We start from the raw sequence: 24,751 nt of genomic DNA on the forward strand, positions 1-24,751 counted from the left end.
GCAGCTGGCTTTGAGGACACTCCCTCAAAGTCTAACTTCCCTTAAAGATTTGCTTTTCAGCTCTGCACACCGAGCCCCTGTTCCTTTGGCAGGTGGGGCTCAGGATGGCCTTCAGGGTGAAATGCACCCCACCCCACTCTGGCTCCTCTCTGTAATAACCCCAGGAGAAATGCTGGGCTCATGTGATCACATGGCTTCTCCTGAGCCTTGGAGAAAAATCCTCTGGGGTCCTGAGAGGACTGGCCATCCACCCTGTCAGTCACTGACACAGACGTGGGTCTTCAAACTGACACTGGGAACCCACAAGACAAGCCTTGGACCAGCAAGGGAGAGGATGCTTGGCTCACTCTAATCTCTACATCTCCGGTCATGATTAAGGAGGGTGAATGTTTGTGCTGAGCCAACCACCACCCACCCCACTCCCACAAAGGCCGGCAGGAGCCAGGATGGGACCAGGCCTGTCCTAGAGAACAGGCCACATCCTGCCCGTCATTCTCTGCATTTATCCCCCTGGGGTTACTGCTTGCCCTGCAGCAACAGCTCATGTCCACGTCCCACTTTTGTCCCGAGAATTCAAAATACAGCCAGAGTAGATGAGAAATAGTAACCCTTCTTGGCTTGGCCCTACCCCTGTAGAGGGCGGAGATAGGAGTCAGCAAGAGGGCCCCGAGGGGCTGAGGAGTCTTAGGGAGTCTGGGAATCCCTGCTGCCTTCCTCCCAGGGTGATGCCCTTCCATTGTGACTCTAGGCGTTCTCCACACACTGGAGGGGGAAGCTTTCCTTTACAGCTCCAAATAGAAACCCTGTCCCTCCAAAGATGACACAGGGCTTTGAAACCTCCCCCGCCTGCTTGTGACCTCGAGGGCCCCATCCCCTGCTCAAGCTCTCTCTGCTGGTGCCAGGATCAAACAGAGGGGAACTTGAGCATGGGCCTGGGGCCCTGAAGGCAGTGGCCAGGTGGGGAGAAAGCCCTGCCGGCATTTTGACTTGGTGGAGACAGGGAACTCTGCTGTGCTGAGAGGCTCCGGTTGAGGAGGGCGCCCTTCAGCAAGGCAGCCTGGCACCGCCCCAGGGCCCACGCCGCCCCCTCACCTTGGATGGTGAGCGTGCCGGTGGAGCTCTTGGTGGGCGTGCCCGCGTCACTGGCCACCACCCGCAGCTGGTACTCGGCGATGCGCTCGCGGTCCAGCTCAGTAGTGGTGACCACCACGCCGCTGCTGCTGTTGATGAGGAAGTCCATGCGGGGCATGCCCACCTGCATGCGGTAGGACACCAGCCCGTTCAGGCCCTCGTCCAGGTCGATGGCCACCACCTGAGAGAGAGGAGTGGCTGTGTGAGGGGTGAGGACACCAACACTGACGCCTGTTCCCGTGAGATATGCTCCCTCCTTCCCAGTGACCCATGCTTGCTCCAGCAGACACACCCGCCCCGCCCCCCCCATGCCTCAGGCCACTGTCCCCAACGCAGCTGCCCAGATGCTCTTTTAGGGGGCAGCCTGTCAGAGTTGAAAGGTGTCCAGATGTAACAAGCAGGGCCAGGGGAGGGGTGGGGTGGGAAAGGGGCCTTTTAGAACAAGAGTCCAGGTCCACAGCCTTCCCACTTCAAAACCCTGCTCTCCTCGTTAGGAAGCCCTCCTAGATTCACCCCAGCTGGCTCTGGGCCCTCCAGACTCGGCCATCTCCCTCACTCCCCAGTCCTCACATCACTGACCTGGAGCAGCCGTTAACAGCTCAGATCCCTTCAACTACACAGTATGCTCAGTGAATTCTTCCCTCCCCTGCTTTGTTTTGATTTGTAAGACACCAAAAATAAGTTGATATGAGGATTTGACTATTATTTTAAATAGGCCACTTGAGGCCATGTGCAGGCAAACCTCCTCCCAGTCCCTACACTGGTCCTATCAGTACCTCAGTCCTGATGAGACCTCCTGACTCAAGACCCTGGTATGTTGAAAGTTTTATAGAAGAGGATTAGAAAAAAACTGAGAAAAAAGTATAAGAATAGTTAAAATAAGAGTTTTGGATTAAGCCAAGACTCTCAAGATTGAAAGACAATGTCAAAGTCATTTGGCCTAATTTACATCCAACAAGCTGGACAAGAGGGTATCCAGACTCAGCCTGATTGCTTTCCGGGACGGGGAGCTCACTACTTGCAAATTATCACTAATCCCTGGGGAAAGTTCTTCTGCACATCCAGCAGAAATCATTTTTAGCCGAGATTGTAGAGGGGACCTGGAGAATAGCACAGCTCAAGTCAGAGCACTCTTTCTGTATCTGAAGACAGTTTCCAAGTTAAATGCTCCCAGCTCCTCCAACCACCTTGTTGTGACTCTGAGCCAGTTCCTCTGTGAACTCAGAGGCTGTGCTGCTGGGCATTTCCTTCCTCTGCGGTCTGTGAGCCCCACAGAACGAGGTCTGAGGGCTCATCTGCTCTCTCACCCTCCCTCCAATTAGGGGACTCCTCCTCAGGGCCTTGCTGCTGTTCCCTGGATCTCGGCTCCCCCTACTGGGGGTTTGGGGAGAATATTCTGCTGGAGAGACCATGTTTCCTGGAACTTGTCAAAAAAAACTATTAACCTCCTTTTATAGATGAAGAAACTGAGGCATAGAGGGTCTGCAGGACACTGCCAAGGTTACCCACTCTGGCATCTTGACAAATAACCCTGTCTTCCTTAAATGGGATCAGGCTAACCCTCTGCTACCAGATAAACTCTCAAGATAGACACACAGACATATAATGAGCACGTTGGCTACTGTGTATCTCCTGCAGTCCAAATGCCAGGTGCTTTACACATGTGTCTGATTGAATCCCCACAGCACAGCCAGCCAGGTACTAGTCTGATCCCCACTTCACAGATGAGAATACTGAGGCCCAGAGACGTTAAATCATGCTCCACGTCACCCAGCACACAGGGGTGTGACTATACTTCAAAGCCCATCTCTTAACTTCAAGGGCCTTCCAGTGTTAGGGAATCACCTCCCCTGAATCAGTACCTTCAGGGCCTCCTCGACCAGAATGGTGATGAAGCAGGAGGCAAAGGGCCCAGGTTCAAGATCAAGTCCTGCCTCTTCCTGGCCACAGGGACTTGGGCAAGTCTCTAAGTCTCTTCAAGAGTGAGGGAGTCCGAAGCCCCAAGCTGCCTTGGGGCTTAAAGGTGAGGAGGCTGCGCATGGAGGTAGGATGCCTGGGCTACACCTACACCTGTCTGACATTCTTTGTGTTGTAGAACCATCTGCAGAATCACCTGTAGGCATGAGGTGTTAAGGGTCTTGGGCCAGACCTCCGTAATCAGGCCCTGAGAAATAACCCGATTTGGCTTCCTAGGATTCATCCTTTGCCTCCCTCCCTCTGCCTTTAACCATCTCCTGTGGAACTTTCCCTTCAAGACCCAGCACAAGCCCCTCCTCCTCCAGGAAGCCTTCTATCACCAACTCTAGGAGCACTGGCTCTGTAACCTGACCCATCTGTTGTGTCCCATCTGGTGGTCTTGGCCAGCCTCCCCAACCCCTGCCAAATGCCCAGGATGAGGCACACATGGTACCTACTGCCCCCTTTCTGGCTGGTTGGGATGAGGTGAGGCAGACGACAGAGAGCAGGATTCAGGCCGGGAAAGGGAAACTCACCTGGTAGACGGAGACCCCCGCAGGGGTGCCTTCAATCACCTCAGCCACAAAAGGCAAGTTCTGAAAGGTGGGGTCGTTGTCATTGAGATCCAAGAGGTTCACAAACACTGTGGCACTGCTGGTGGCTCTCAGAGGGGGCGTGCCACCTGGGGGGACCAGGGAGAGAGGGGAGGAGGAGAGGGGAAGAGATGCAGGAAAATGAGGGGCAGGGAGAAAGAAGGCTCAGTGGCCCTCCATCCCAGAGGCCCTGCCAGGAAGCATCTTGGGCCTTGCACCCCTAGCCCCTTTTGCCCCCTGAGGGTGCTCTACTGGGGTCACAACTGGGAAGTGGGTGTCACTCCACCCTTAGTCATCAAGACACAGCCTGCCTGGGTGGGTTCCAGGACGCTGAGGGGGGAGGTCCCCAGGTTCCCGAGTGCCAGGGGCCCCAGCCCAGATGTGAGGAGCACGCACAGTCTGTAACAGAGACGATGATCCTGCGCATCAGCTCTGCCTCGTTGGGGTCGGGGTTCTCCCGGTCCAGCACGACGTGGGTGGTGCGGATCTTGCCTGTGCTGCTGTTGAGGCTGTAGAACTTGTTGGGCGGCTGGATGCTGTACACCAGGGTGCCGTTCTCCCCCAGGTCCGGGTCCACGGCCACCACCTGCCGGGAAGGGAACCGAGCCCTCCACTGAGCCCAATCCAGGGAGGGTGTCTCTGCGGCCCGGGATATCTGCCCGGGTTGTCTGAGCTCGCACACTGGTCCCAGCACCTCACTGCCTGGCTCCAGCAGGAGGGTCTCTGGGGATCGGGAGGCAGGAGGTTCAGAAGATGAGTCAGCAGTAGAAACCCTGGGCTCCTTGGCTTCATCATCTACTCAGTTTGACCTTAGGTAAGTCCCTTTCCCCACTTAAGTTTCAGCTTCTGATCTGTAAAAGCAACACCTAGTACACAGGAGGCTCCCAGTACCTCATCAACACCAGGCCATCTCCACATACCGCGTCAAAGTCTTATGAGAAGGATACCTATGATTAAGCCTATTTCACAGATGAAGCACAGTGAGTCTCTCAAAGTCTCCCAGCAAGGAAGTCCCCTCCAGCAGGCCACATTGCCGGCACATTTTAGTGTCCTTCCTTTCCAGACATGTGGGGTAACATGTTTATGGACTTTTAGGGGAACAGAACAGGGTCCCTGTAGGCCCATGACCATCAGGGTTGGGGCTGAGAAGGGCTGAGGGGGTCCAGATCCTTGGCTGGATTTGAAACTCTGGATTTTGAGAACTGCATTCTTGGTCATCAAACCCTCTCTTCTTTTCTTTGGAGCTTCTGATTATGAAGCAATTTGAAAAAGAATTGGGCCTCTGTGACAGCAAGGATGACAGGGCATGGGAAGGAAGCCATGGATAAGTCCCCTGGTTTGGAGGGTGGGTCCCAGCACATTGGGACAGTTATGGGGCTGGGAGAGGGAGAAGCTGGGAGAGGGAGAAGCTGGAAGAGGGAGAGGGCTGTTTCCCTGGAGTGGGGAGGAAGGCCATCCCCGTGTTGGGGTAAGGTCTCAAGACAGGGGCCCCAGACACTCTGGCTCCTTTAACTTTCCAGCCCTCCTCACTTGGTTCTCCACTTGTAAGCCCCACCCCAAGAAAGGATCCACCTCAGAGCTGTCCTAACCCAGGGCAACAAACCCTGCAGCCTGCGCTTTCCTGGGTCCCCATGCCCACCAATCCTTTGCTCTGTAGGGAAATTTTCTATCACCTACCTCCCACAAGGTGCAAGCAGAGCTCAGAGAGGCAAGGGTCAGACTCAAGGTCACACAGCACCAGCCTGGGGTCCAACCCAGCTCCCACCCTGGAGGCCTCCTACTGTCCCAAGACAGCAGTGGCACCCATCCCTCAGCCTGTGCTGCAGGGGCCACTGTGGCACCAGAGGTGGACAAAATCAATGAGGGGTGGTGACCATACTCCCTGGGGCTGCATCAGGACAGTATCATTCTTAACTCCAGGACACTCAGTGATGACAGCCTGGCCTCGTCAGCTCCTTCATCTTACTTGATGTGGGGCCTTTTGTGCTTTGGCAGCAGAATCTGTCCCTCCTCTGGCTTAATCCCCAGCCAGAAGTGTCTCAGGGGCCACCAGACCAGAACAGACAGATGGGTGGTCCTGTCAAGGGCTCCCATCTGCCCCTGGGTCCTGGGAAGGCCAGGGAGAGAGGCCAATGTTGGCGCTGAACCCCAAGCCTCTGCAGCAGGACTCCTCCTCTGCATCAGAGAGTGGGTGGCCCTCCTCCCACCCCAGCCACTCAGCCCATCTTCTCCCTTCCCAGCCTTGCTGTACGGAGGGATGATGGAGACGGGGAGGCCCCAGCCCTTCAGGCCTGAGGAGCCCTCACTGCTCTGTAGACATGGGGCTCAGTTGCCCCAGCCTCTATAATGGGGACCCCATCACCCCTGTATTGACAACAGTAGACACGGCTCATAGGCTCTCCTGGTATCATTTCTGCCAGGCAAAGTGATCCCACTGATGGACGAGGAGACCAGCAAGCCTTATGTTTCTACAACGCCTCTCTCAAGTTAGAGGAGGGAGACAGTTTTTATTCCCATTTCTCTGGATGGGGAAACTGAGGTACAGAGCAGTTCCAGGGCAGCAGCCTGGGGCTGAATGTGCAGAGATACCTCCTCCTACCCCTGAGCGCCAGAGGGTGCCTGGGGTAGCTGCTTCCAAGTGACAGTGGTTGGCCAGTGGGCACTGACTTCTGACCCCTTGGCTCACTCCCTGCTCATGGGGTGGGGTGGAGGCATGGGAGAGGGCAGTGGCTGGGACCCCTCCCGCAAACTCCCTGCTGGGCAATTGTGTAGAATCTCAGTACTTTCCCCTCATTTATTTCCCATTTCACGCTCGTCATTTTTCTCCTGGCCTGACGGGGAATAATTCTCTCCCTCTCCCCTCTCCTTTATTTTGCTGGAGGGCTTTGAAAGGCTCTAAATCAATGCCCATCAGCCAGGTCCTTGAAGGAGGCTGCAGGAGCTGGGAGGGAGAGAGTTGGGCCAAAATCTCACTTGCAAACAGAGAACAGCCCCTCTGCAAGCTCACGCCCGTGCAGGTGGATGCCCGCGGTGCATGTGCGCACACAGACCACAGACGCGCCCAGCCAGCTTCCGGTGCACACGAACGCCACACAAGCCTGTCTGCTCACAGCTTTGGAAAAAAATCACTGGAATCACCCTGTACCTCAGACTCCAGGGGCTCTAGAGGAGCCCTCAGGAAGTCCTGGGTCACATGCCCTCATCTCCGCCTGACAAGGAAGACTCGACACAACCTGGTGGAGTGGGGGGCCAGGCAGGGTGGGGAAGAAAGGCGAACAAGTCCATCAACTCTCACTCACAAATACTGAATACTTACAATGTGCCTGGCACTCTGCTAGGCGCTGGGGCTACAGTGAAGAAGACATGTGATTCCAGCATGGGAGGCAGCTGATGGTGACCACAGCTCTCATTCATGGACCACTTCATTGTGTGTTGGTGTACTTTGTGTATTTTGGCTCATTAAGTATGACTACAACTCTATCAGGTAGAGACTTTATCCCCATTTTCTACTTGAGAAGGCTGGAGCACAGAGAAGTTAAGTGACTTGCCCAAGGTCACACAGCTGATAAATGGTATAGCTAGGATTAGAGCCCAGACATTTTGGTACCAGGGGCTGCCCACTTAATCACTAAGCTACACTGCCTCTTAATAAGCAAGCAACCTAGCAGATAAATACAGATTGTGGGGCCAGCTCTGAAAGAAACAGTATAGTGAGAAGGCAGGGTCATCAGGGGAGGCTGTCTGTGGAGGGGCACTGTAAGCTGGGACAGATGGAGGAGAAAGAGGCAGCCACGGATAGAGCAGGGGTCAGGGAGTAGTGGAAGAGCAGCACCCTGAGGGGTGGCAAGAGCTTGTGCAGAGGCTCCAAGGTGGAAGTGAATTCAGTAGGCTCAGGAAACTGAAAGGCCAGTGTGTGTGCATGCGCGCGCATGTGGGTACGTGAGCTGGGGGGGTCTGTGGTGGGTGTGAGAAGGGTGGTGGGAGATGAGTCAGGAGGTGGGCCAGTTTCCACTCACATATCACCTCCTCTTTGATGTCACCTCTGGGTTAGCTGTTCCCTTCCCTGAAGCCCACTTTTCTCGCACCTCAGCCACAGCTACACCTCACCCAGGGCCACTATGAGGCCCGAGAAGGCCCCAGGGGCCCCCTCAGAGGTATGACAATGTACTCACATATATATGCACACATACATCTCATGGCTATAAAATTTGAGAGAGTTTTTATGACTATTCCTTTTGAAATTATTTTACTATGACAAACTCGATTCATTCAGGGGCTTCTTGATTTCTGGCATCCTGGCAATCATCACACATAACTGGGAATTTCAGAGAATTCTGGAAAATTCTCCAGAATTCTAGAAAATCGAACCCATAATTCATCCTCAAATGCAATGACATTTTTATACACACTAAATTTCATAATTACTCAAGTGGTCATAATACATTTGGCAGATGTTTAACATAGCAAGTTTTAGTTTTGATTCTGCTCTTTTCTTTTTGAACTTCTGAGTCATTAACACTTTTTTTCCAGGTCTCAAACACGACCAACAGTGGGTCACTGAAAAGCTGGAGTGGCTGCTCTGACCTGGGGGAGGAATGGCCACGCCTGCTCTGTATGAGGGATGGGCTCACATGTACATCTCCCCAAAGTTAAGGTGGGGCAGATCCTGTGGGCCAGGTAAATCCGGTAAGAACTCTGACTTTTATAAGGGTGAGTTGGGAACCAGTCTGGAGATCCAGAGAAGACTGCTGGGGACCTCGTCTGGGAAATGTCCAAGGCCAAGTGCAGCCTCAGCCTGGGAGACCTACTCTTTGCCAGCAAGTAGACTCTTCAGTAATGGAACCCTGGCTGCTGTCTCATGAAGCCACTTTCTCGCAGGGACACCTCCCTCACTTGCCCCCAATTCCCTCTGGGACAAATTCCCCAGACACATAAAGCAAAGGTAAGAGATGACAAGACAGGTGTGCAGAAGTGGGTATCTTGTCCCAATTTTCCAGAATTCCCTAGAATTCCCAGTTACGTGTGATGATTGCCAGGATGCCAGAAATCAAGAAGCCCTTCTATTGAGTTTGTCGTAGCAAAACAATTTCAAAAGGAATAGTCATAAAAATTCTCTCAAATATTATAGCTCTTGCAGTCCCTGGCTGGGATTGTCCTCGTCTAGAGCCCAAGTGCCAACAAGGTGGCAGCAGAGAGTGCCCATCTGATCTGCAGCCCTAGGGAGCGCAGTGCAAATGCCCTAGGGGAGTGCTTGTTAAATCTGGCTCTGAGCTGGAAGGAACCCCGCCACCTGAGGCTTTAAGAAAACACGGATTCCAGATCCCTCACCCCCACCCAACTGGAATCCTTAGGAGGGGGACCTGCCCACCATTTGAGAGTCATTCATATCCTGAACGTGTAAAAAGAAAAACAGGACAGAAGTGATGGCCAGCCTCTCTCTGTCCTTCCTTCCAGGTTAACGTCCTTGCCCACACAGACCAGGTGCACCTTGTTACTGCTACTGCCTGTGGTTGACGAGGGTTGGGGCCAGGGGGCTAGGCATCACCAGCCCAAGGTTGCTTGAACTCAGGGCGGGGCAGCCTTCCTAGGGAGCTGGATATGAAAGTTACCATCCTTTCTCCCATCCCACCAGAGTTCTCCAGCTTCTCAGGAGCTGGGCCACCTGTCAGAGCACCTGAGCCAGCAGAGGGATAAAGTCCAGGCTAGACAGTTTCAAAGTCAGTGAGACCTGAGTTCGATCCTGGCACTGTCTTACTATTTTCCATCTTCCTTTCAGAGCTGACCCACAATCTGTATTTATCTGTTAGGTTGCTTGCTCTGGGACTTTGGGGAAACCCCTCAAAGTCTTCCATCGTACAATGGAAGCAAGGAAACCATCTGCCCCATGGGATCACCATGAGGGTGAGAGAATTCATGGGAAGTGGCCAGTGCAGCACCCGCATGTCACAGACATTCAGTAATGGGGTTGTGGTGAGCTGTCAGGTTCATGTCCATCATAGGGCTGGCTGGGGTCTGTGGGGCCAGACATTTGGGAAGAAGCCTCCCCAGATGAGGCCAGATGGGGCACAAATACGGGGTGGGGGAGAAGGCTTCACAAATGTGAGTCCCAGAGTAGAGCAGATCGAGTGGGGTGCTCAACCCTGGCTTTCCTCAGCTTCCCCAGGATGCTGGTCTCCCTTCTGGACGCCATGAGACTGGCCATGTCTCCCTCTCCCAGAGTCACATCCCTACACACAGCATGCACAGGAGCCTGGAACATCCCATGCCAGACAACCCCTGGGTGAATTTCAAACCCCCTGCTGGGGCAGCCCTGGGCCAGCTGACCCAAGCTGATGGGTGCAGTGACAGAAGTGGTGAAGGAAGGCGCTGGGGGCAGAGCTGAAGCTTGTGCGATTTGAGGGAGAAAGCTGTGCCTTGCCAGAGGAGACTGGGGGCTCTCCTGAGGGGGCGGCCAGAGACCTGGGGTCTCAGAGTAAGGGTGGTTGCTAGCTGAACCAGCCCTAGTTCCCTTGGCACTGCCCCGGACTGCCTGCGCTTCCTCTGATAAAGCCTGGAGCCCACGGTCCCCGAGGGCTGTGTGAGGGCTTTACCCCCAACCTCCAACTACCTTCCACCACATTGGAGAGCTTGTGTAACTCCGCTCCAAGAGCTGGCTCAGAGGGAAACATTAAGTCCATCAGCCCCACGTTGGCAGGCCCACAGGGCTCATGCGGGAATGGCAGACACCCTCTCAGGGCAGCCTGGCAGCTCTGCTTCCTGCCACAACTTACCGTGGTCACGTCAGAGTCTGGGGGGGTCATCTCTACCAGGTTGATGTAGTAGGGAGCGTCCTTCCAGGTGGGGTGGTTGTCATTGATGTCCAGGAGGGTGATGTTCACCTGTGAAGCCACAAGGGGCGCTGTGGGACGCACCTAGCTGAGCTGCACAAGGACAGCGCCCTGATGGGGGACACACTCAGAAGCCTACGGGGCAACTAGGCATTAAATTCCACTGGCTCCACCTTCTTTGGCGGCCTCAGGGCAGGCCCTGGGCTTTCAAGCACAGGAGGGAGCCAAGACCCTTCAGAGGGTTTAGGTGCTGCCCAATCAGAAAGCAGAGGAACGGAGGAGATGACCCCTGAAATCCTTCCTGTGACCTGGGACTCCTTCCGCCCACCCCTAGTCTTGGCTGAAGGTGACTGACAGGGTGGGGGAAGTTTGGGGTAGAATCTGATAGAATCCCTAGAGTTTTTGCCGTCAGTCTCAGCTATAAGCCAAGCAATTTCCTTGCTCACCTGCCACCCAGGTAAATTATTTATAGAGCTCTGAGTCCAATTAGCAGGGGCCTTCCGTGAATAAGGCACTGGGGATTCTCTGCCAAGTCCCTGGCCAAGTGATAGCAACTCCAGCCCCTTTGGCTGGATAAGGATAGGGTCAACTGCCGTGAGTCGGTGAGGGCCGAGGAGAGAGGTCTGGAGAGGTCTCCCGAGGGAGAGCAAGAAAGTGAATGCGGATGAGGAGGGGAGTGGGTGGAGGGACCTGTCAGCTGCTCTTCCTGCATCCTCTCCGCAGAGGGGGGCCTCTCACTCTCCCAGCCTCTTCTGCAGCTAAGAGCTCAATCAGGACCCTCAAGTGGCCTTCCTCTAGCTTCCTACTCTGAGGCACCAAGGCCTTGGTTGGAGCTCTAGGCCTTCATGGGTCCTATCTGCTCACGGGAGGGAAACCTATGCATCATTTCTCAGTACTGCAGGGGAATGCTGGGGGGGTGACAAGCCCCCAGGAGCCCTTCTTCCTGCCAAGGCAGGGAGGGGCCTATAGGACTCATGCCTTCTGCCCAGCTGGTCTTCGGGAGCAGAGGGAGTACTTGCTCCTCCAGAGTGCCCCCTTGTCCCAGGTGGGAATGCCTTTCTTCCCATTGCTGCAGAGGCCCGAGGGCTGACCTTGGCTGACAATGAATTGGAACCTGCCACCTTCACTCCACTCCCTCACACTGCCCCAGGACACAAGAGCCCAGGGGTCTAAGAGCTGGAGGCAGCAGCCCAGCAGGCAAATGGGGAGCCGGGGACACAGGAAGGGTGGGCACTCACAGTGGCGATGCCAGTTTTCTGGTTGTGGCCCACGCCCCCGTCCACTGCCCGTACGATGAGAATGTATTCAGACTTGGTCTCACGGTCAAGCAGGGAGGTGGTGGTAATTTCACCTGCAGGAGAGAGGGGTGCACAACAGAGGGTTTGGGTGGGCCAGGGAGAGATGGGGGAGGAGGAAGAAGCATGAGTGTGAAAGAGATGCTCGCAAGAGCAAGTAACCCGGCAGCACATGTGTGTGCTCGTGTGTGCACCAGGGGCGGGGGGACATGGTGCTCACTGTGGGGAGAGGGCATAGCACCCGGGCCTCAGGAACCCAAATCCCAAAGCTGGGCAATATAGCCCCAGGAGGAATTATCAGATATGGGAAAATCTAGGCTGATTATGGGATTAGGGGCGAGAGAACAGGGCAGAGGGGCCATTTGGCCTCAAGCTCAGTCACAAAGGACCTCTCACTTAGACTTTTGACATTATCTAACGGGATTTTTAAAATTTAATGTTTTTCTTTTTGTTTTTCTTGTATTCTTCAAACCCTTGTGTTGAGGGTTGACTTTCAATTGATCACAGAAAGGGAGCTGTTCTGCTACACACAAAACCCTGGCCTAGAAGCAGATCATCTACAGGTGGTTTAGCACCAGGTTTCCCATGAATGTGTGTTGTGTGACAGGTGAGGGGGCAGCCGCCTTTCCGGCCACATTCCATGTCCCAACACGAAGGGCTCTCCGCACTGGATCACAGTCCCGACACACGGCATCTTACTGGTTTTATCACTTGGAACTAGTTACTTAAATCCCTGTGCCTCAGTTTCCTCATCTGGTTAAAAGGAATAATAGGGCTGACCTCATAGGGCTGTCATGGGATTAGCTTAGTTAACATTGTGGGAAGCTTAGAACAATATCTGGCACTGTTTATTCATAGGGTCACAGAAATACAGCAACAAGACTGAAACACACTGAGTGTTTCACACATGTTCCAACTTGTGACTCATTCTGGACAGCTCAACCAATAGTGCATTGGGATTTAATACTTATAAAATAATTTCTTTGTGGCTAATTATAATGCCTTGAATTTTTTAGTGTAGAAACAACTTATTCTATTAAACATCAAATTTAAAATAGACCATAATTTTTGTCAGCCTGTTTTTGGCTTTGCTTTGTATTTCGGTAAACTAAAATATGGAAGTCACCTGGTAGCAGTGTGACAGTCAATGTTTGACAACTGGCTCCCCAAGGGGAAAAAAGGCATTTGCTGATTTCTATGGTTATAAATATTCCCACCAGGGCCCATTTTAAGCTACCCAACTTGATGGTATTGAACCTGGAGTTGGGAGGAGAAGTAGACAGTTAGCTCTCGTGAGCAGGTGTGAGCCAGCACAAAACAGCTTCAGTTCATTATGGTAGCCAGGCCACCTCCTAGCTCACATGGGCCACAGGAAAGAGCCTAAGCTTTGATGACAGCGAAACAGATCTGAATTCTGATTATGGCCCTTTCCAGATGCTTGGCCTTGGAAAAGTTACTTAATTTCTTTGAGTCTCAGTTTTCTCATCTATAGAAGGGAGATTAGTACGCCTTTGAATCAGAGCTGTTATAAGAATTAAATAACTGTAGGTTCGCAGCACTCAGTTCCAACACTCAGAAAATGCTCATTTCCTTCCAGTGGGCTGTGAGAATTCTCCAAGTATGCTATCCATCTTATTATCCCTATTGCCTGAGCTGTGTGACCTTGGGCAGGTTACTCAATGTTTCTGTGCTTGGTTTATTCTACCATAAAATAAAGAAGCTGGACTAGTGGTCCTTAGGACTCCTTCCACTTTCATGCTTCCTGCCATGCTGGCCTGTCCCCTGGCCTGTGCAGGGCTGAGAATGGAGCTGGGGGTGAGGTCCAGGGCAGTGAAGGTGCTAAGGCCAGGAACAAAAGACTGGCAAAGGTCTGTCCGCTGAGCCACACTCCTTGCTGGGGTGGTGTCAATTAATTGGAAGGGCGAGGAAGAAATTAATCTCTAAAAAGTTTTAAACATGAACTTGTCGCCATGATAGATGGCTCCTCCTGTCTGGGAAATTAGATCCAATTAAGGCCACCTTTGTGGAGTGGGCCTGGCTAATTTGAACATGGCGCTCAGAGGAAAACGCTTACACCTTTGGAGCTGAAGGAGCTGTGTTAAGGCAGCAAGAAAATGTCCGTGGCATTATTAAAGGCCCGGGGGTGGAGATGGAGTCCCTGACTGGGGAGGCAGGAGTAGGTGCTGAAAGGTCAGTGTGCTCGCTGCTGTATCTGGGGGGCGGTGTGCGGCTCTCTGTGGCTTTATAGGATGGAGCGTGGAAAGTGTGTGCTCCAGAGTCAGAAGTTCAGCTTCTGTGAGTCCTCAGTCAAGTGACTTACCCTCTTCTGTGCCTCAGTTTCCTTATCTGGAAAATGGGGATGATGTCAGGCCAATACCTGCCTCACACAGGGGTGCTGATACTGGGCAGAGCACTTAGAACAGAGCTGAGCACTTGGATAATGTTAACAACATTACTTTGCACTCCCTAGAAATGTGGGCTTGCTGAGGGTGGATGCTTCTGGGAGCAGGGAGGGAGGCCCCTGTTTTGTTAGAGGTGGAACAGGAGGCTCAGGATGGCCCTGGAGGTGTTCAGTTTTTATGTGTCAGCACCAGCCATCTGCTCCCCAAGCTTCCAGGAAAGGGGGATGAAAGAGAGACTGAAAGTAGACTTCAAGCAGGGAGGCATGGATAACAGGAAGACTCAGTGCCCTGCTGGGCTACTGCCCACCTGTGGCAGGAAAGGCCAGTGTCCATCACAGATTCCCATGCCTTCCCAGGCCGGAATGATTGCTGGAGGGGGGCTGCCAGGCCAGGGACTATGCTGTTCCCAGCCTGCCTTGCATCTGGAAAGGGCCATTGCCTGGTTCTGGCCCATGGGATGTGGGCACAAGTGATGTATGTTACCTGCAGGCCTGCCTGACCCATAAACACCTCCTGGCGCAAGGCCCCATGTTCTCTTTTCCCTTCTGCAGTGACCCTGGAGCCACAACAGAGAAGGGGCCTGGGTCCCAGAATCACTATGTGGAAAGCTGTCCACTGAACACAGCACTGGACTGCTGTGTGGGTTAGAATTTTGGTCGTGTTAAGCCACTGAGGTTTCAGGGTTTGCCCGTTTGGCATCTACAGTTCCCTTACCTAATACAGAAATGGGAACTTGGAAGTGGGAGCCTTGCATGCCCACTGAGCTGACTCGGAACGCCGTGAGGTCTTATTCCCTCCTGTTCCTGAGCACCCAGCACAGCACCTGGCAGAGAACAGGCGCCCACTGATATCTGAGTGAAGATATGAAGGAATGCCTACGGGCCTCCTACTCCTTTCCCAGCTTCTGCCTTGAAAGCCTGGGGTCTCTTGTTGCTTTTTTCTGCCCCTCTTCCCTCCCAGCCTTAAGGGGGAGACGGAGCTGGAGGGAGGCATATGGAGAAATGAAGAACGGAGAGTAATGTGGGCTGAGCAGGGAGCTGGGGATGGAGGCCCCAGGGTGAAAAGACCAAGGAGAATAATGATGATAATCTAACTTCTTAGCACTTACTACGTGCCAGGGACAGCTCCAAGCTCTCTATAATGACTCACTGAATTCACACAACAGCCCTGACATGTGCATCCTCTACAGGTGGGGAAACTGAGGCACATACCATGTTAGGAAGAGGAGCCAGGATTCAAGAGCGAGGTTGGAAGCTGAAGGCAGGAGACACCTAGGCTTGAAGAAAGATGTCCCCAAAGAGTGGTGTGTTAGACAGATGTTTGTAAAATGAAACACATTTTAAATATAACAGGGCTCTTCACTACTGAAAGACATTCTTTGGTGAATGAACTCTTGTGATTTTTTTTTCTGGCGGGGGTAAGATCAGTCATCTCACTCAAATTAATATTTCAGGGATAAAACCAGGTGTTCAAAGCTGGCTTGTTCGAAAACACGTGCATCCTATGAAAGGGAGGAGACCCTGGCCCAGAGGCCAGTCCCCGGGCTGGCTGTGGAGCAGGGGATGAGGGCCGCAGGGCTCACCTGAGCGGGCATTGATCCGAAACTGGGAGGAGCCCTCCAAGGAATAGATGATGGACTCCTGGCCGTATTCCCGGGAGCGATCCAGGTCCGTGGCATTCAGGAACAGTACAGTAGCTCCTTTCAAGAGACAATAGGGGTCAGGGGCTGCTCACCCTGGGCTCACAGTCCCAGGTTCTGGGAGCAGGACAGGGGCACAGGCCCCACGGTATAAGCTGGGACCTCCCGGTGACCAGCCCTCAGTATACAGGAAGGCTCCTGCAGAGGCAACTCAGGGAGAAGAGTGGGCTCAGCCACCTGCAACCGTGTTCCTGGGCTGTTGGGGGGACAACAAGGCTCCACGGGATGGGATGGAGCCTGGGATGGATCGGGCCGCCCCCTCCCTCCCCCAACCCACTCCTAGCCCAACCTCAGAGAGCTCACCCCATCCCTCCATGACTGGCCACCATATTAAATGCACTCAGATTGACCAGCTTTGGCTTTAATGCAAAAAGATATGGAGCTCCATATTAAATTATTCTACATTTATTATATTCAATTTTGGTCTTACTTTATCTTGTTCATGAGGGGTTTTTATTTTCTCTTTAATGTCCAGGTAAGGCCCTCATCTTCATGCCCATCTCAGTGAAATCCTGGGTTGGGGGACCAGCCTTTCCAGCTGCCTGGCCAAACCTTGAGGACAGCGTGGCGAGGAGAATCAGTGTTCAGACTTCCAGAGTCATCATACCCAGGCTGGAATCCAGGGGGACCTCTGGGAAGCACCTAAACCTAGGCCTCAGCTTCTCCCTCTGTAAATTGGGTCTGACTACAAAGCCCAACTTGTTGGTTGGTGGTGGATCCCGCGGGATAAAGCACGCAGGGCCCAGGCCCAACCCATGGTAGCTCTCGCTGAGCCGTAGACCAGTGACTATCGTGCTGCTGAATCAATGGTCCCTGGGGGCAAAAAGGAACAGGCAGGGGGCTGTGGACAGTCAGGTCACTCTGGGCCTCTCCAGGTAGCCGTAGGGCCTCTGAACTCTCAGTCCTACCCTGAGCACTCCTTTATCCTGGCACATTTGGCTTGGAAGAGGACTAAGTGCCATGACGAAGGACTCTTCTTATCAGTGTCTCTGGGGATGGTGGGGAGTGCAGGGGGCGCTTCAGCAGGGATATTCTCCAGGGGATGCCTGGGACTGGGACTGGGACTGGGCCTGGGCCTAGGACAGTGAAGGGTGGGCTGAGCACAGCCTGGCACCCGCCCAGCAAATCATCAGACACCAGGAAGGTGCCTGAAGGTTCTCTTTCGAAGGCCCCACGGTGTCAGGGAAGGTCACCTCTGACTGCAGCTGTTCCTGACCCTTCTAGCCACTCCTGACTCCTCCAGCAGTCTCTGACTTCAGTTGTCCCTGACTCCAGATGTCCCTGACTCCTACAACTGTCCCTACTCCAGGTGTCTGATTCCAGCTATTCCCTGACTCCCGCAGCGATTCCCTGTAGCTGCTGGGGAGCAGGGACTGAGAACCTAGTAGAGTGTATGAACATAGTAGGTACAGACAGCTGGACATCTCCTGGGGCCCCACTTGTCATGGGAAATAGACAGGGAAGTCACGGGCCTCCTGCCTTTGTGTGCAAGGTCAGGTCTACACCCTGTGTGCACCGTGCTTGCTGGCTTCCCACCTTCGTGCCTCCCCCACCTGGGCCATACCTGCCATGATGTTCTCCACCACGGAGACGAAGTAGGCAGGCTTGCTGAAGGTGGGAGGGTTGTCATTCTCATCCTGGAAAGAAAACAGGCAAGTTGCAGGAGCCAGGAAGGCAGCCGGGGCTGGTCATTGTGCCAGGCTGGCCATTGTGCCAGGCTGGCAGTGAGGGGAGGCTGGGCATGGTGGGCACCGAGGACCTCTGGCCTCAATGTCTAGCCAGAGCCAGGTGGAGTGTCTCGAGGTGGCCAAGATGACGCTCTGGCTGGCTACAGTTCAAGGGGCAGGACAGGCCTGGGGGAAACGTGGGGTGGGGAAGGGACAGTGAAGGCCAGAGAGATGGAGAATGAAGGCAGCAGTTGGGACTACCCACGACTCCTGACTCCTGGCTTCCCTGGATCTCCCTGTTGGTCTCCCAGCTGACGTCCAAAGCTCACTCCAGTTCTCCCACCCTCAGCTCATCAGCCCCCATACTCAGACCTTCCCATACAGCTCCGCCAAGATGACAGTGGAAGGTTCTAGGAAACTTCCTATCAACATTCTCCCTCCTAGAAATGAAGGGAGAAAGGAGTACCTCAAACCAGAAGATACTGAAGTGTGCCCTGGCAGGCAAGGGGCAGGGGCTCCTGGCACCTGAATTCCAGACCCCTCTGTGCACACACAAACAGTAGCTCCTCCACCCACCTGGGCAAACCCAGCCTAGAACTACCACCTCTGGTTCTGGGCCAATCCCTCCCCCGGCCCAGCCTTCACCAGTGACCAGGTGAGAGAGGCAGTGGTCGGGGGATGGTGCTGGGTCTGCGGGCTGAGCTGTCAGGGTGGAGCCCAGGCACAGCCTCTGCTCCTGAGGCTCCTCCACAATCAGGGGAGACTTTCCTACCCTTCAAGACCCTCATCCTCACCAATTGCTCTTTGCAGTCACTCAGCAAGAATTCCTCCCTGTCCTCGCTGGCCCACCTGACTCAGACCCTCCTCCGCTTTTGCCAAGAGCCCAGCACGGAGCTCAGAGGTTAGAGCCCCCTGGGGAGTCTGCAGGCTTCAGTTTGCAGCGATGATGGTGACCAGGGCCTCGTTTCCCCCATGAACTGGGAGCCCTCTGAGGGGAAGACTCCTGCAAGTTGCTTCTGTGGGAGTCACTTCTCGCTGAGCAAGCGAGAAGGAGGAAGACGGTATCTGGCTGTTCACCCTTTAGGACTTTAGAGAATCCCATTGTGCCAGGACTAGGGGTGCCCAGAAAGGAACGCTTTCTTCCCCAGTCTGGCCTCTGGCTCTGGACTGCACCCCAGTTCCCGCTGACCTGTCCCTCTCCCAGCCTCAGAGAACTGATGGTGTGAGGATCCATCCGATATTTGATGCCCCAGGAGCATGCCTGGGCATCCCCGGTGCGGGCACGGGTACCCCATACAGGTATATATTTAAGCCTTCTGCTTGGCTGCACGGAACGGCGCCGAGAATGTCAGTGACAGAGCATGAGGCAGAAACTTATTAGCGGTGATATTTCCCCGGATCCTGGCGCTGCATTTGCTATTAGTTCTAATTCAGCGACTCCCTCTACAAAAGCTTATTGTCCCCTAATGGGAAATCTACAAACCGAGTTTGACTTCTTTATTAAAAACCAACAAGCAGTGGATGAAAAGGAATCACCTGGCCCCTCTCACCCACCCCCTCCTTCCATAGCCTTGTCGCCTGGATCTCCATCTTCCCACACCCCCAACCTGTGCAGTAAGTGCTACCATCAACTATTTCATCTCTTCTGGGGCGCCTTTTTTTTTTTTTTTTTTTTGTCGAGAGAAAATCCCTTTGGTGGAGGGAGGAGACAGCTCAGCCAAGTGACAGCTACTTAAAAATCACCCACATGCAAAATCAACCCAGAGGCAGTGACCTTTTCAAATGTGGTCCTTAGACATAAGTGACTACACCATCCAAAAGCCCTGCTCGAGAGATGATGTTCACTCACTGCCGAGGTGGCACCTGTCTTTGTTGCTAGACCCGCCCTGCTGCCAGGTGCCAGGGCAGACCTGGAAGGAAAGTGCAGGGTCCCTGCTGACCTGCATGATGGCTCTGAGGAAATCTGACATCGACACCCTTTCCACGGGGGCTGAGGTGGCTTCATGCCAGGGCATAACCTGGCTGGCTGAGAGGACAGTGAGGTGGATTCCTGCCCCAACCTGTCCCTGTACATGGAGTCCTGGCTCCCTGCTGGCCAGTCCTTTATTCACAGTGGATAAAAGGTCAGTTCTATCCCCGGCCATCATCTTCCTGCTCCGACTTCATTTGAGGGGTTGAGGCAAAAAGAGAAAGGGGACCTCCCCAGGTCCCTTCCTCAGGTGACCACAAGTTTGGAAGCAGGCTAGGGTCTGGCACAGTCCTGGGGTTTTAAGATCCCCAGGAGGGCAGGTCTTTGAAGACCCTGCTACTCAAAGTGTGGTCCCCTGACCAGAAGCATCAACGTCTCCTGGGAGCATGTCAGAGATGCAGAGCCTCAGTCTTTCCTCAGAGGCACTAAATAAGAAAGTGTATTTTAAGAAGGTGCTGGGGGAGTCCATGTGAACTTTGAGGCATACTGGTCTCAGTCACATGCAGATTGGGGTTTCCAAGGCTCCAAGTCTAAGGGTGTGGTAGGAAGAATTTGAACCCAGGAGTCAGGTCAAGGTCCAAATCCTAGCTTACTAAGATTGGAGGTAAATTCATATGCCACTTACTAGCCAAAAAGTGAGGGAGGCACTGGTGACCATGGACCAGCTATGTTCCCTCCCCGAGCCTCAGCTGCCTCATCTGTAGAATGGGATTGAGAGACTGTGTAATGCAAAGGCACCTGGCACAGTATGGAGTTCAGAAGTTTTCATTTTCATTTGGTCAATTCTGCCTGCCCATCCCTGGGGGGCTGGAACATCTCAGCTTATTTCCCTAAACCTCCCCTTCTCTCACCCTCTCCTGCTTCTGTATCCTCAAATTCTCAAATCCTCAAGTCCTAGAGAGGGGCCTGCTCTGCCCAGCTGTGTTCTCTGGAACTCCCCTTTGCGCTAGAGAGCCTGGCACATGGTACCCAAGTCTGTCTTATCAGCTGTAATGAAGACCTACATTACTGGAGCTGGGTGCCACCTGCATGATCCCACTTAATCTTCACGACAATATCATGAGGCAGTACCATGAATATCTCCATTCTGCAGATAAGGAAACTGAGGCTCAGAAAGGAAAAGAACCCCAGGTCACACAGCTAAGGGTGGCAGAACCGGGTTTCAAAGCCATACGCCTCCAAAGCCATGCTCCTCCCTCTAGTCACAGTGCCGCCTTGTGGGGGAGCCAGATTTATAGTCACCTTCACATCCCCCTAGGACCTGCTACCGCACCACCCATCCAGGAGCAATTCATGAGCAGAGCAGGACTCTGGTTGTAAGTGATGGGTGGGTTGGTCAGGGTTATGAGTGTAGCCAGGACTAGGGGGGTTTGGGAGCTGTGCTCACCCTTCGTGTTTCAAGGTGGGAGGTTGCAGGTTAAAGGTAGGCACTTGTTTGGGCTTCTGCGGGTCTCCTCTTTTCTGTTCTCCTGGCCACTCCCTGGTGCCTGAAGTGCCAGATGTATGGCCCCAGACTCTGCCCTTCTGTTTGCTGGACCCAGCTCTGCTGAGCCTCTCCTTTCTCTGCTACACCTAAATCCTGCTCCCACACACCCACCTGCAGGGCTTCCCTCTGGGCATCACCCTCAACTTTCACATCACTGCCAGCCCCATCCTATTCCACATGCAAGTAGGGTCCCCTGCCCAGAGGTGGCCTTGGAGCCTCGGCCGCATGTCAAAGCCAGATGTAAAGCAGTGCCAGAAGCTGTTGGCCATGTCGGCTGGGACAGGAAGGTCATCCAGGAAGGCCTGCTCTGGGTGAGACTTTCCTGAGCATTTGTCAAACTGTAATGCATCTCCTGACCTGACAATCTGATCGAATCCTCTTGGAGTGGGTAACGCACTAACTCTTCCATCAACATGCATTCGTCCTCACCACTGGCAGCAGCCTTGATGAGATGGGGGGGCGGTGTCAGTTTCTTGGGGGGAAGGCCCACTGGCCCACTGTCAGACCAAGCTCTGCATCCCTGGGATCACTGGGGGAGCTGCACGGGGCCAATGAACCACCGTGGAGATGGATTCAGCGATGGATAATTTCAGACACAGGAAGTACCAAGGTGTGCTTGATATTCATGTCAGACAAGCTGTGGTTTGGTTTTAGGCCCCTTTAGATCTTCAGAGGAGTGGAAAAAAGAAGTGAAGAAGAAAGAGGGGCTCAGAGAGAGAGACAGAAAGGAGAAGATGACCTTCCAAGAATTCCCTGGAATTTCATGGAATGTGGCTATAAATGAAGAAAGTCCGTATTTCCTCCCTTCTTGAGCTCCAGCTCCTGTTCCCCACCTCAGAGGGTGTCCTCAGGCCCCCAAATGAAGTTAGAACAGGACCATCGGGCTCTTCTTTGGTCCCTGCATCTTCCCTGGCTGAGCTGGGAGGCAGCTTGCTAGGAGACAGACTTTGGGACAGTCTGTTGGGTAACTCACTGAGCTATAGGGACAGCCAAGGATGTGGGGACACAGAGTTTGGGCAGAGCCCCTGACATTCCAGGAAGTACTCACCACTCCATATCCTGGAAGGGTAAGGCCAGCGTGCCTCTGGGTACTTACAAACACTTCGATGATGACAGGGACAGTGCTGTTCAGAGGGGGGTTGCCAGCATCCTTTGCCATGACTGTCAGATAAATCAGCCCACTGGGTATCTGTTCATAATCCAGGGGGCGGCTCACGCTGATCACTGAAATGACAGGACAGGGCCCCAGGCCCTCTGTAAGCAGACCTTACATGTCCATCCAGCCAGGGCTCCCCTTGGGGCAGAGAGGGTGTGGCTGGCCAGCTGGAACCAGCTCTGCTTTGTTTTTCCCTCCTGATTCTGGACTTCCAGAGCATCATGGTCTTGACTTCGGTTTACTGACTGCCTGATATGTGCCAGGCACAGTACTGAGTTCCCAGATGGTAACTATTTTGGTGGTAATGTGAGCCTCACTTTACAGATGAGGAGACCAGGCTCAGAGAGAGGTTCAGTAACTTCCCCGAAGACAAATAGCTAGCAATTTGATAGTGCTGGGATTTGAGCCCAGGTTTGTGTGAATTCAGAGCCCAGGCTCTTCCCCAGTGGGTGCCACTGCCTGCTTGTCTGTCTGTCTGATCCACTCATCTGGCACTCCCCATCAGCATGGAAGCTGCTTGGAGGACAAGGTCATGCCCCAGACCCGCAAATCCTGTCCCCGTTACCGCTCCTGATCCTCTTCAGAGATACTCAGAGTTCATCCATTTATTGCCCAGGGTCGGGGTTGCTGGGGATGGAGCTGACAGTGGGGTTCAGATGGCAGCTCCCTCCTCAGTCTCCTCTGGCTCTATTTTATTCACTGCCTTTCCCCCCTCTTCTCTCCTCCCCTTGCCCTCCTCCCTCCCACTGTGGGCTCTTCATGTCTGTCCAGCAGCCTGCTCTGGGTGCTATTTAGACTCTTGGTGGGACACTCAGGGTAGGGGGCAGCAGATTTTATCTTCGACAGAACTATGCTTGAAGGTGGGTGAAGACCCCCAGCACCAAAGGCAGAGAGGTGGCGAGGCAGGATCCACAGGGAGGGAATACAGATGACTTGGCCCTCCAATACTGCACCCCTGCCCCTCCTGCACACGCCTGAACTCCAACCACGAGCATCATGCTAAGTCATTGGTCTTCAATGCTGGGAGGGAAGGCATATTGGCTTTGGAGTGGGGGCCGTGGGGAGTTCTGCAAAGGCATTCCCCCAGGATTAAATTGCCATTTTCTATTTGGAAAATGGAAACAAAATAATTACTTTAGACATATAAAATCCAAGGAGGGTTCTAGCTGAGAGGAAGGTGAGGTGTGAGAGTGGGCAGAGACATGGGATTGTTAAGGTTTTAAGAGGGGGTGGAGCACGGTTTTATAGAGGACATCCGGCTGTAGCATCCAGGGCCAGGACTGCAACTTCTGCGACTGCATCTGACAACTGTGGGGTGCTGGGTGGGGTGAGCACTGCACTCAGAGTCATCCAGTGCACATCTATTCTGCCTTGCGGGCACCTAACCTGCCTTCAAGCATTAGGGAAGCTTTCCAGAGGAGGGGATGTCCAAATGAACCCCAAAGCTAGCCAGAGGCCGAAGGGAGGCAGGGCAAGGGACAGGGAGGAAGGGCTTTCCTGGCAGGAGGAAGACACTCTGCAAGATGTGAAAGTGACCCCTGTAAGGGCCGAGGGTGTCGAGGTGTTCAGAGAGGTCGGATTCTGGTGGGGAGGGAGGCGCTGAAAGGCAACCAAGAACCAGAGCACAAGGACCCCCCCGGACAGCTTTGCTGTGCGACCTTGGGCAAGTCACTGTCTCTGGGCCCTTGTTGCCACAACAACAAAACAAACAAAACAAAACAAAGCACCCCCAAAACCCAAAACCAACCCCAAATGGTCTCTTGGGATCTTAGAGCTTGAGGTTGCTGCTGCTGCTATTCCCTTCGTGGATTTTAGGGATCGGTACCCACAGCAGGGCAGGCCGGGTGAGATTTCGAGTAGGGCCAAGCCAAGCAGGGAAAGGCCGTAGCCCTGGAGAGCTGGGAGGGGTCTGCAGCATGCCCCAAGGATGGGGAAGCTTGGCTGACAAGCCTCCTTCCGACAGATCTGCCCAGGCAACTTTGGCAAAAATAGGCACCCTGCAGACTGTGGTAACTTCAGAGGCCTGGCTGGTCACGGGCTTAAGACCCAGAGAAAGATCTGGCTGATCTGAGACACAGATCTTGAGCCTCTGAAAGGGTGATCCTATGCCACGTGCTGCTCCAGCTGAAGGAGCTGTGGGGCAGCTTCCCAAGTGGTCCAGGGTGTCTGGGAGGCAGAAGGGCAACCCTGTTCCTGCCTGTCAACCCTCCTCCCCAGGCTGGGTCCTCAGTCCCACCCCATGCATACCTCCATAGCCCTCATACACGCTGATGTCAAAGTAGCTGCCAAAGGCGGAGGCATTGACGATGCTGTAAGCGATCTGGTTGTTGGGAGGGGAGTCTTCATCTGTTGCCTGGAAAGAAGAGGGCAGACAGGGCCCCATGAGCTTTCAGTGATCCCTGGGCCAGGAGACTGTGGGTGGGAGGGGAAGGCTGGCTCTCCTCAGAGGCCCCTTCTCTGGGAGATCCTTGCCCTCCTTGTCCCTCAGCCAGAGGCCACTCTCTGGTTCCCAGCAGATACACCTCATGCTGGGGTATGGAGGTATCCTGGGGAACAGAGAAGCCAGGCTG

At 53.8% G+C, this 24,751-nt stretch overlaps 1 protein-coding gene across 1 annotated transcript in view; it reads right to left on the reverse strand.

Moving 5' to 3' along the window:
- Nucleotides 1–24,751, reverse strand: part of CDH23 (cadherin related 23) — a 388,627-nt gene that overhangs the window by 99,755 nt on the left and 264,121 nt on the right. The window contains exons 17-25 of the mRNA XM_072971348.1: nt 24,429–24,534; nt 22,122–22,249; nt 17,468–17,540; nt 15,787–15,903; nt 11,746–11,858; nt 10,451–10,558; nt 4,077–4,266; nt 3,624–3,769; nt 1,093–1,312 (exon numbers count right to left, since the gene is read on the reverse strand). Coding sequence (XP_072827449.1) covers nt 1,093–1,312; nt 3,624–3,769; nt 4,077–4,266; nt 10,451–10,558; nt 11,746–11,858; nt 15,787–15,903; nt 17,468–17,540; nt 22,122–22,249; nt 24,429–24,534 — 1,201 coding nt within the window. The remainder of the gene's footprint in view (nt 1–1,092; nt 1,313–3,623; nt 3,770–4,076; nt 4,267–10,450; nt 10,559–11,745; nt 11,859–15,786; nt 15,904–17,467; nt 17,541–22,121; nt 22,250–24,428; nt 24,535–24,751) is intronic.

The sequence above is a fragment of the Vicugna pacos genome, chromosome 11 (genome assembly GCF_048564905.1).
Source record: "Vicugna pacos chromosome 11, VicPac4, whole genome shotgun sequence".
NCBI lineage: Eukaryota > Metazoa > Chordata > Mammalia > Artiodactyla > Camelidae > Vicugna > Vicugna pacos.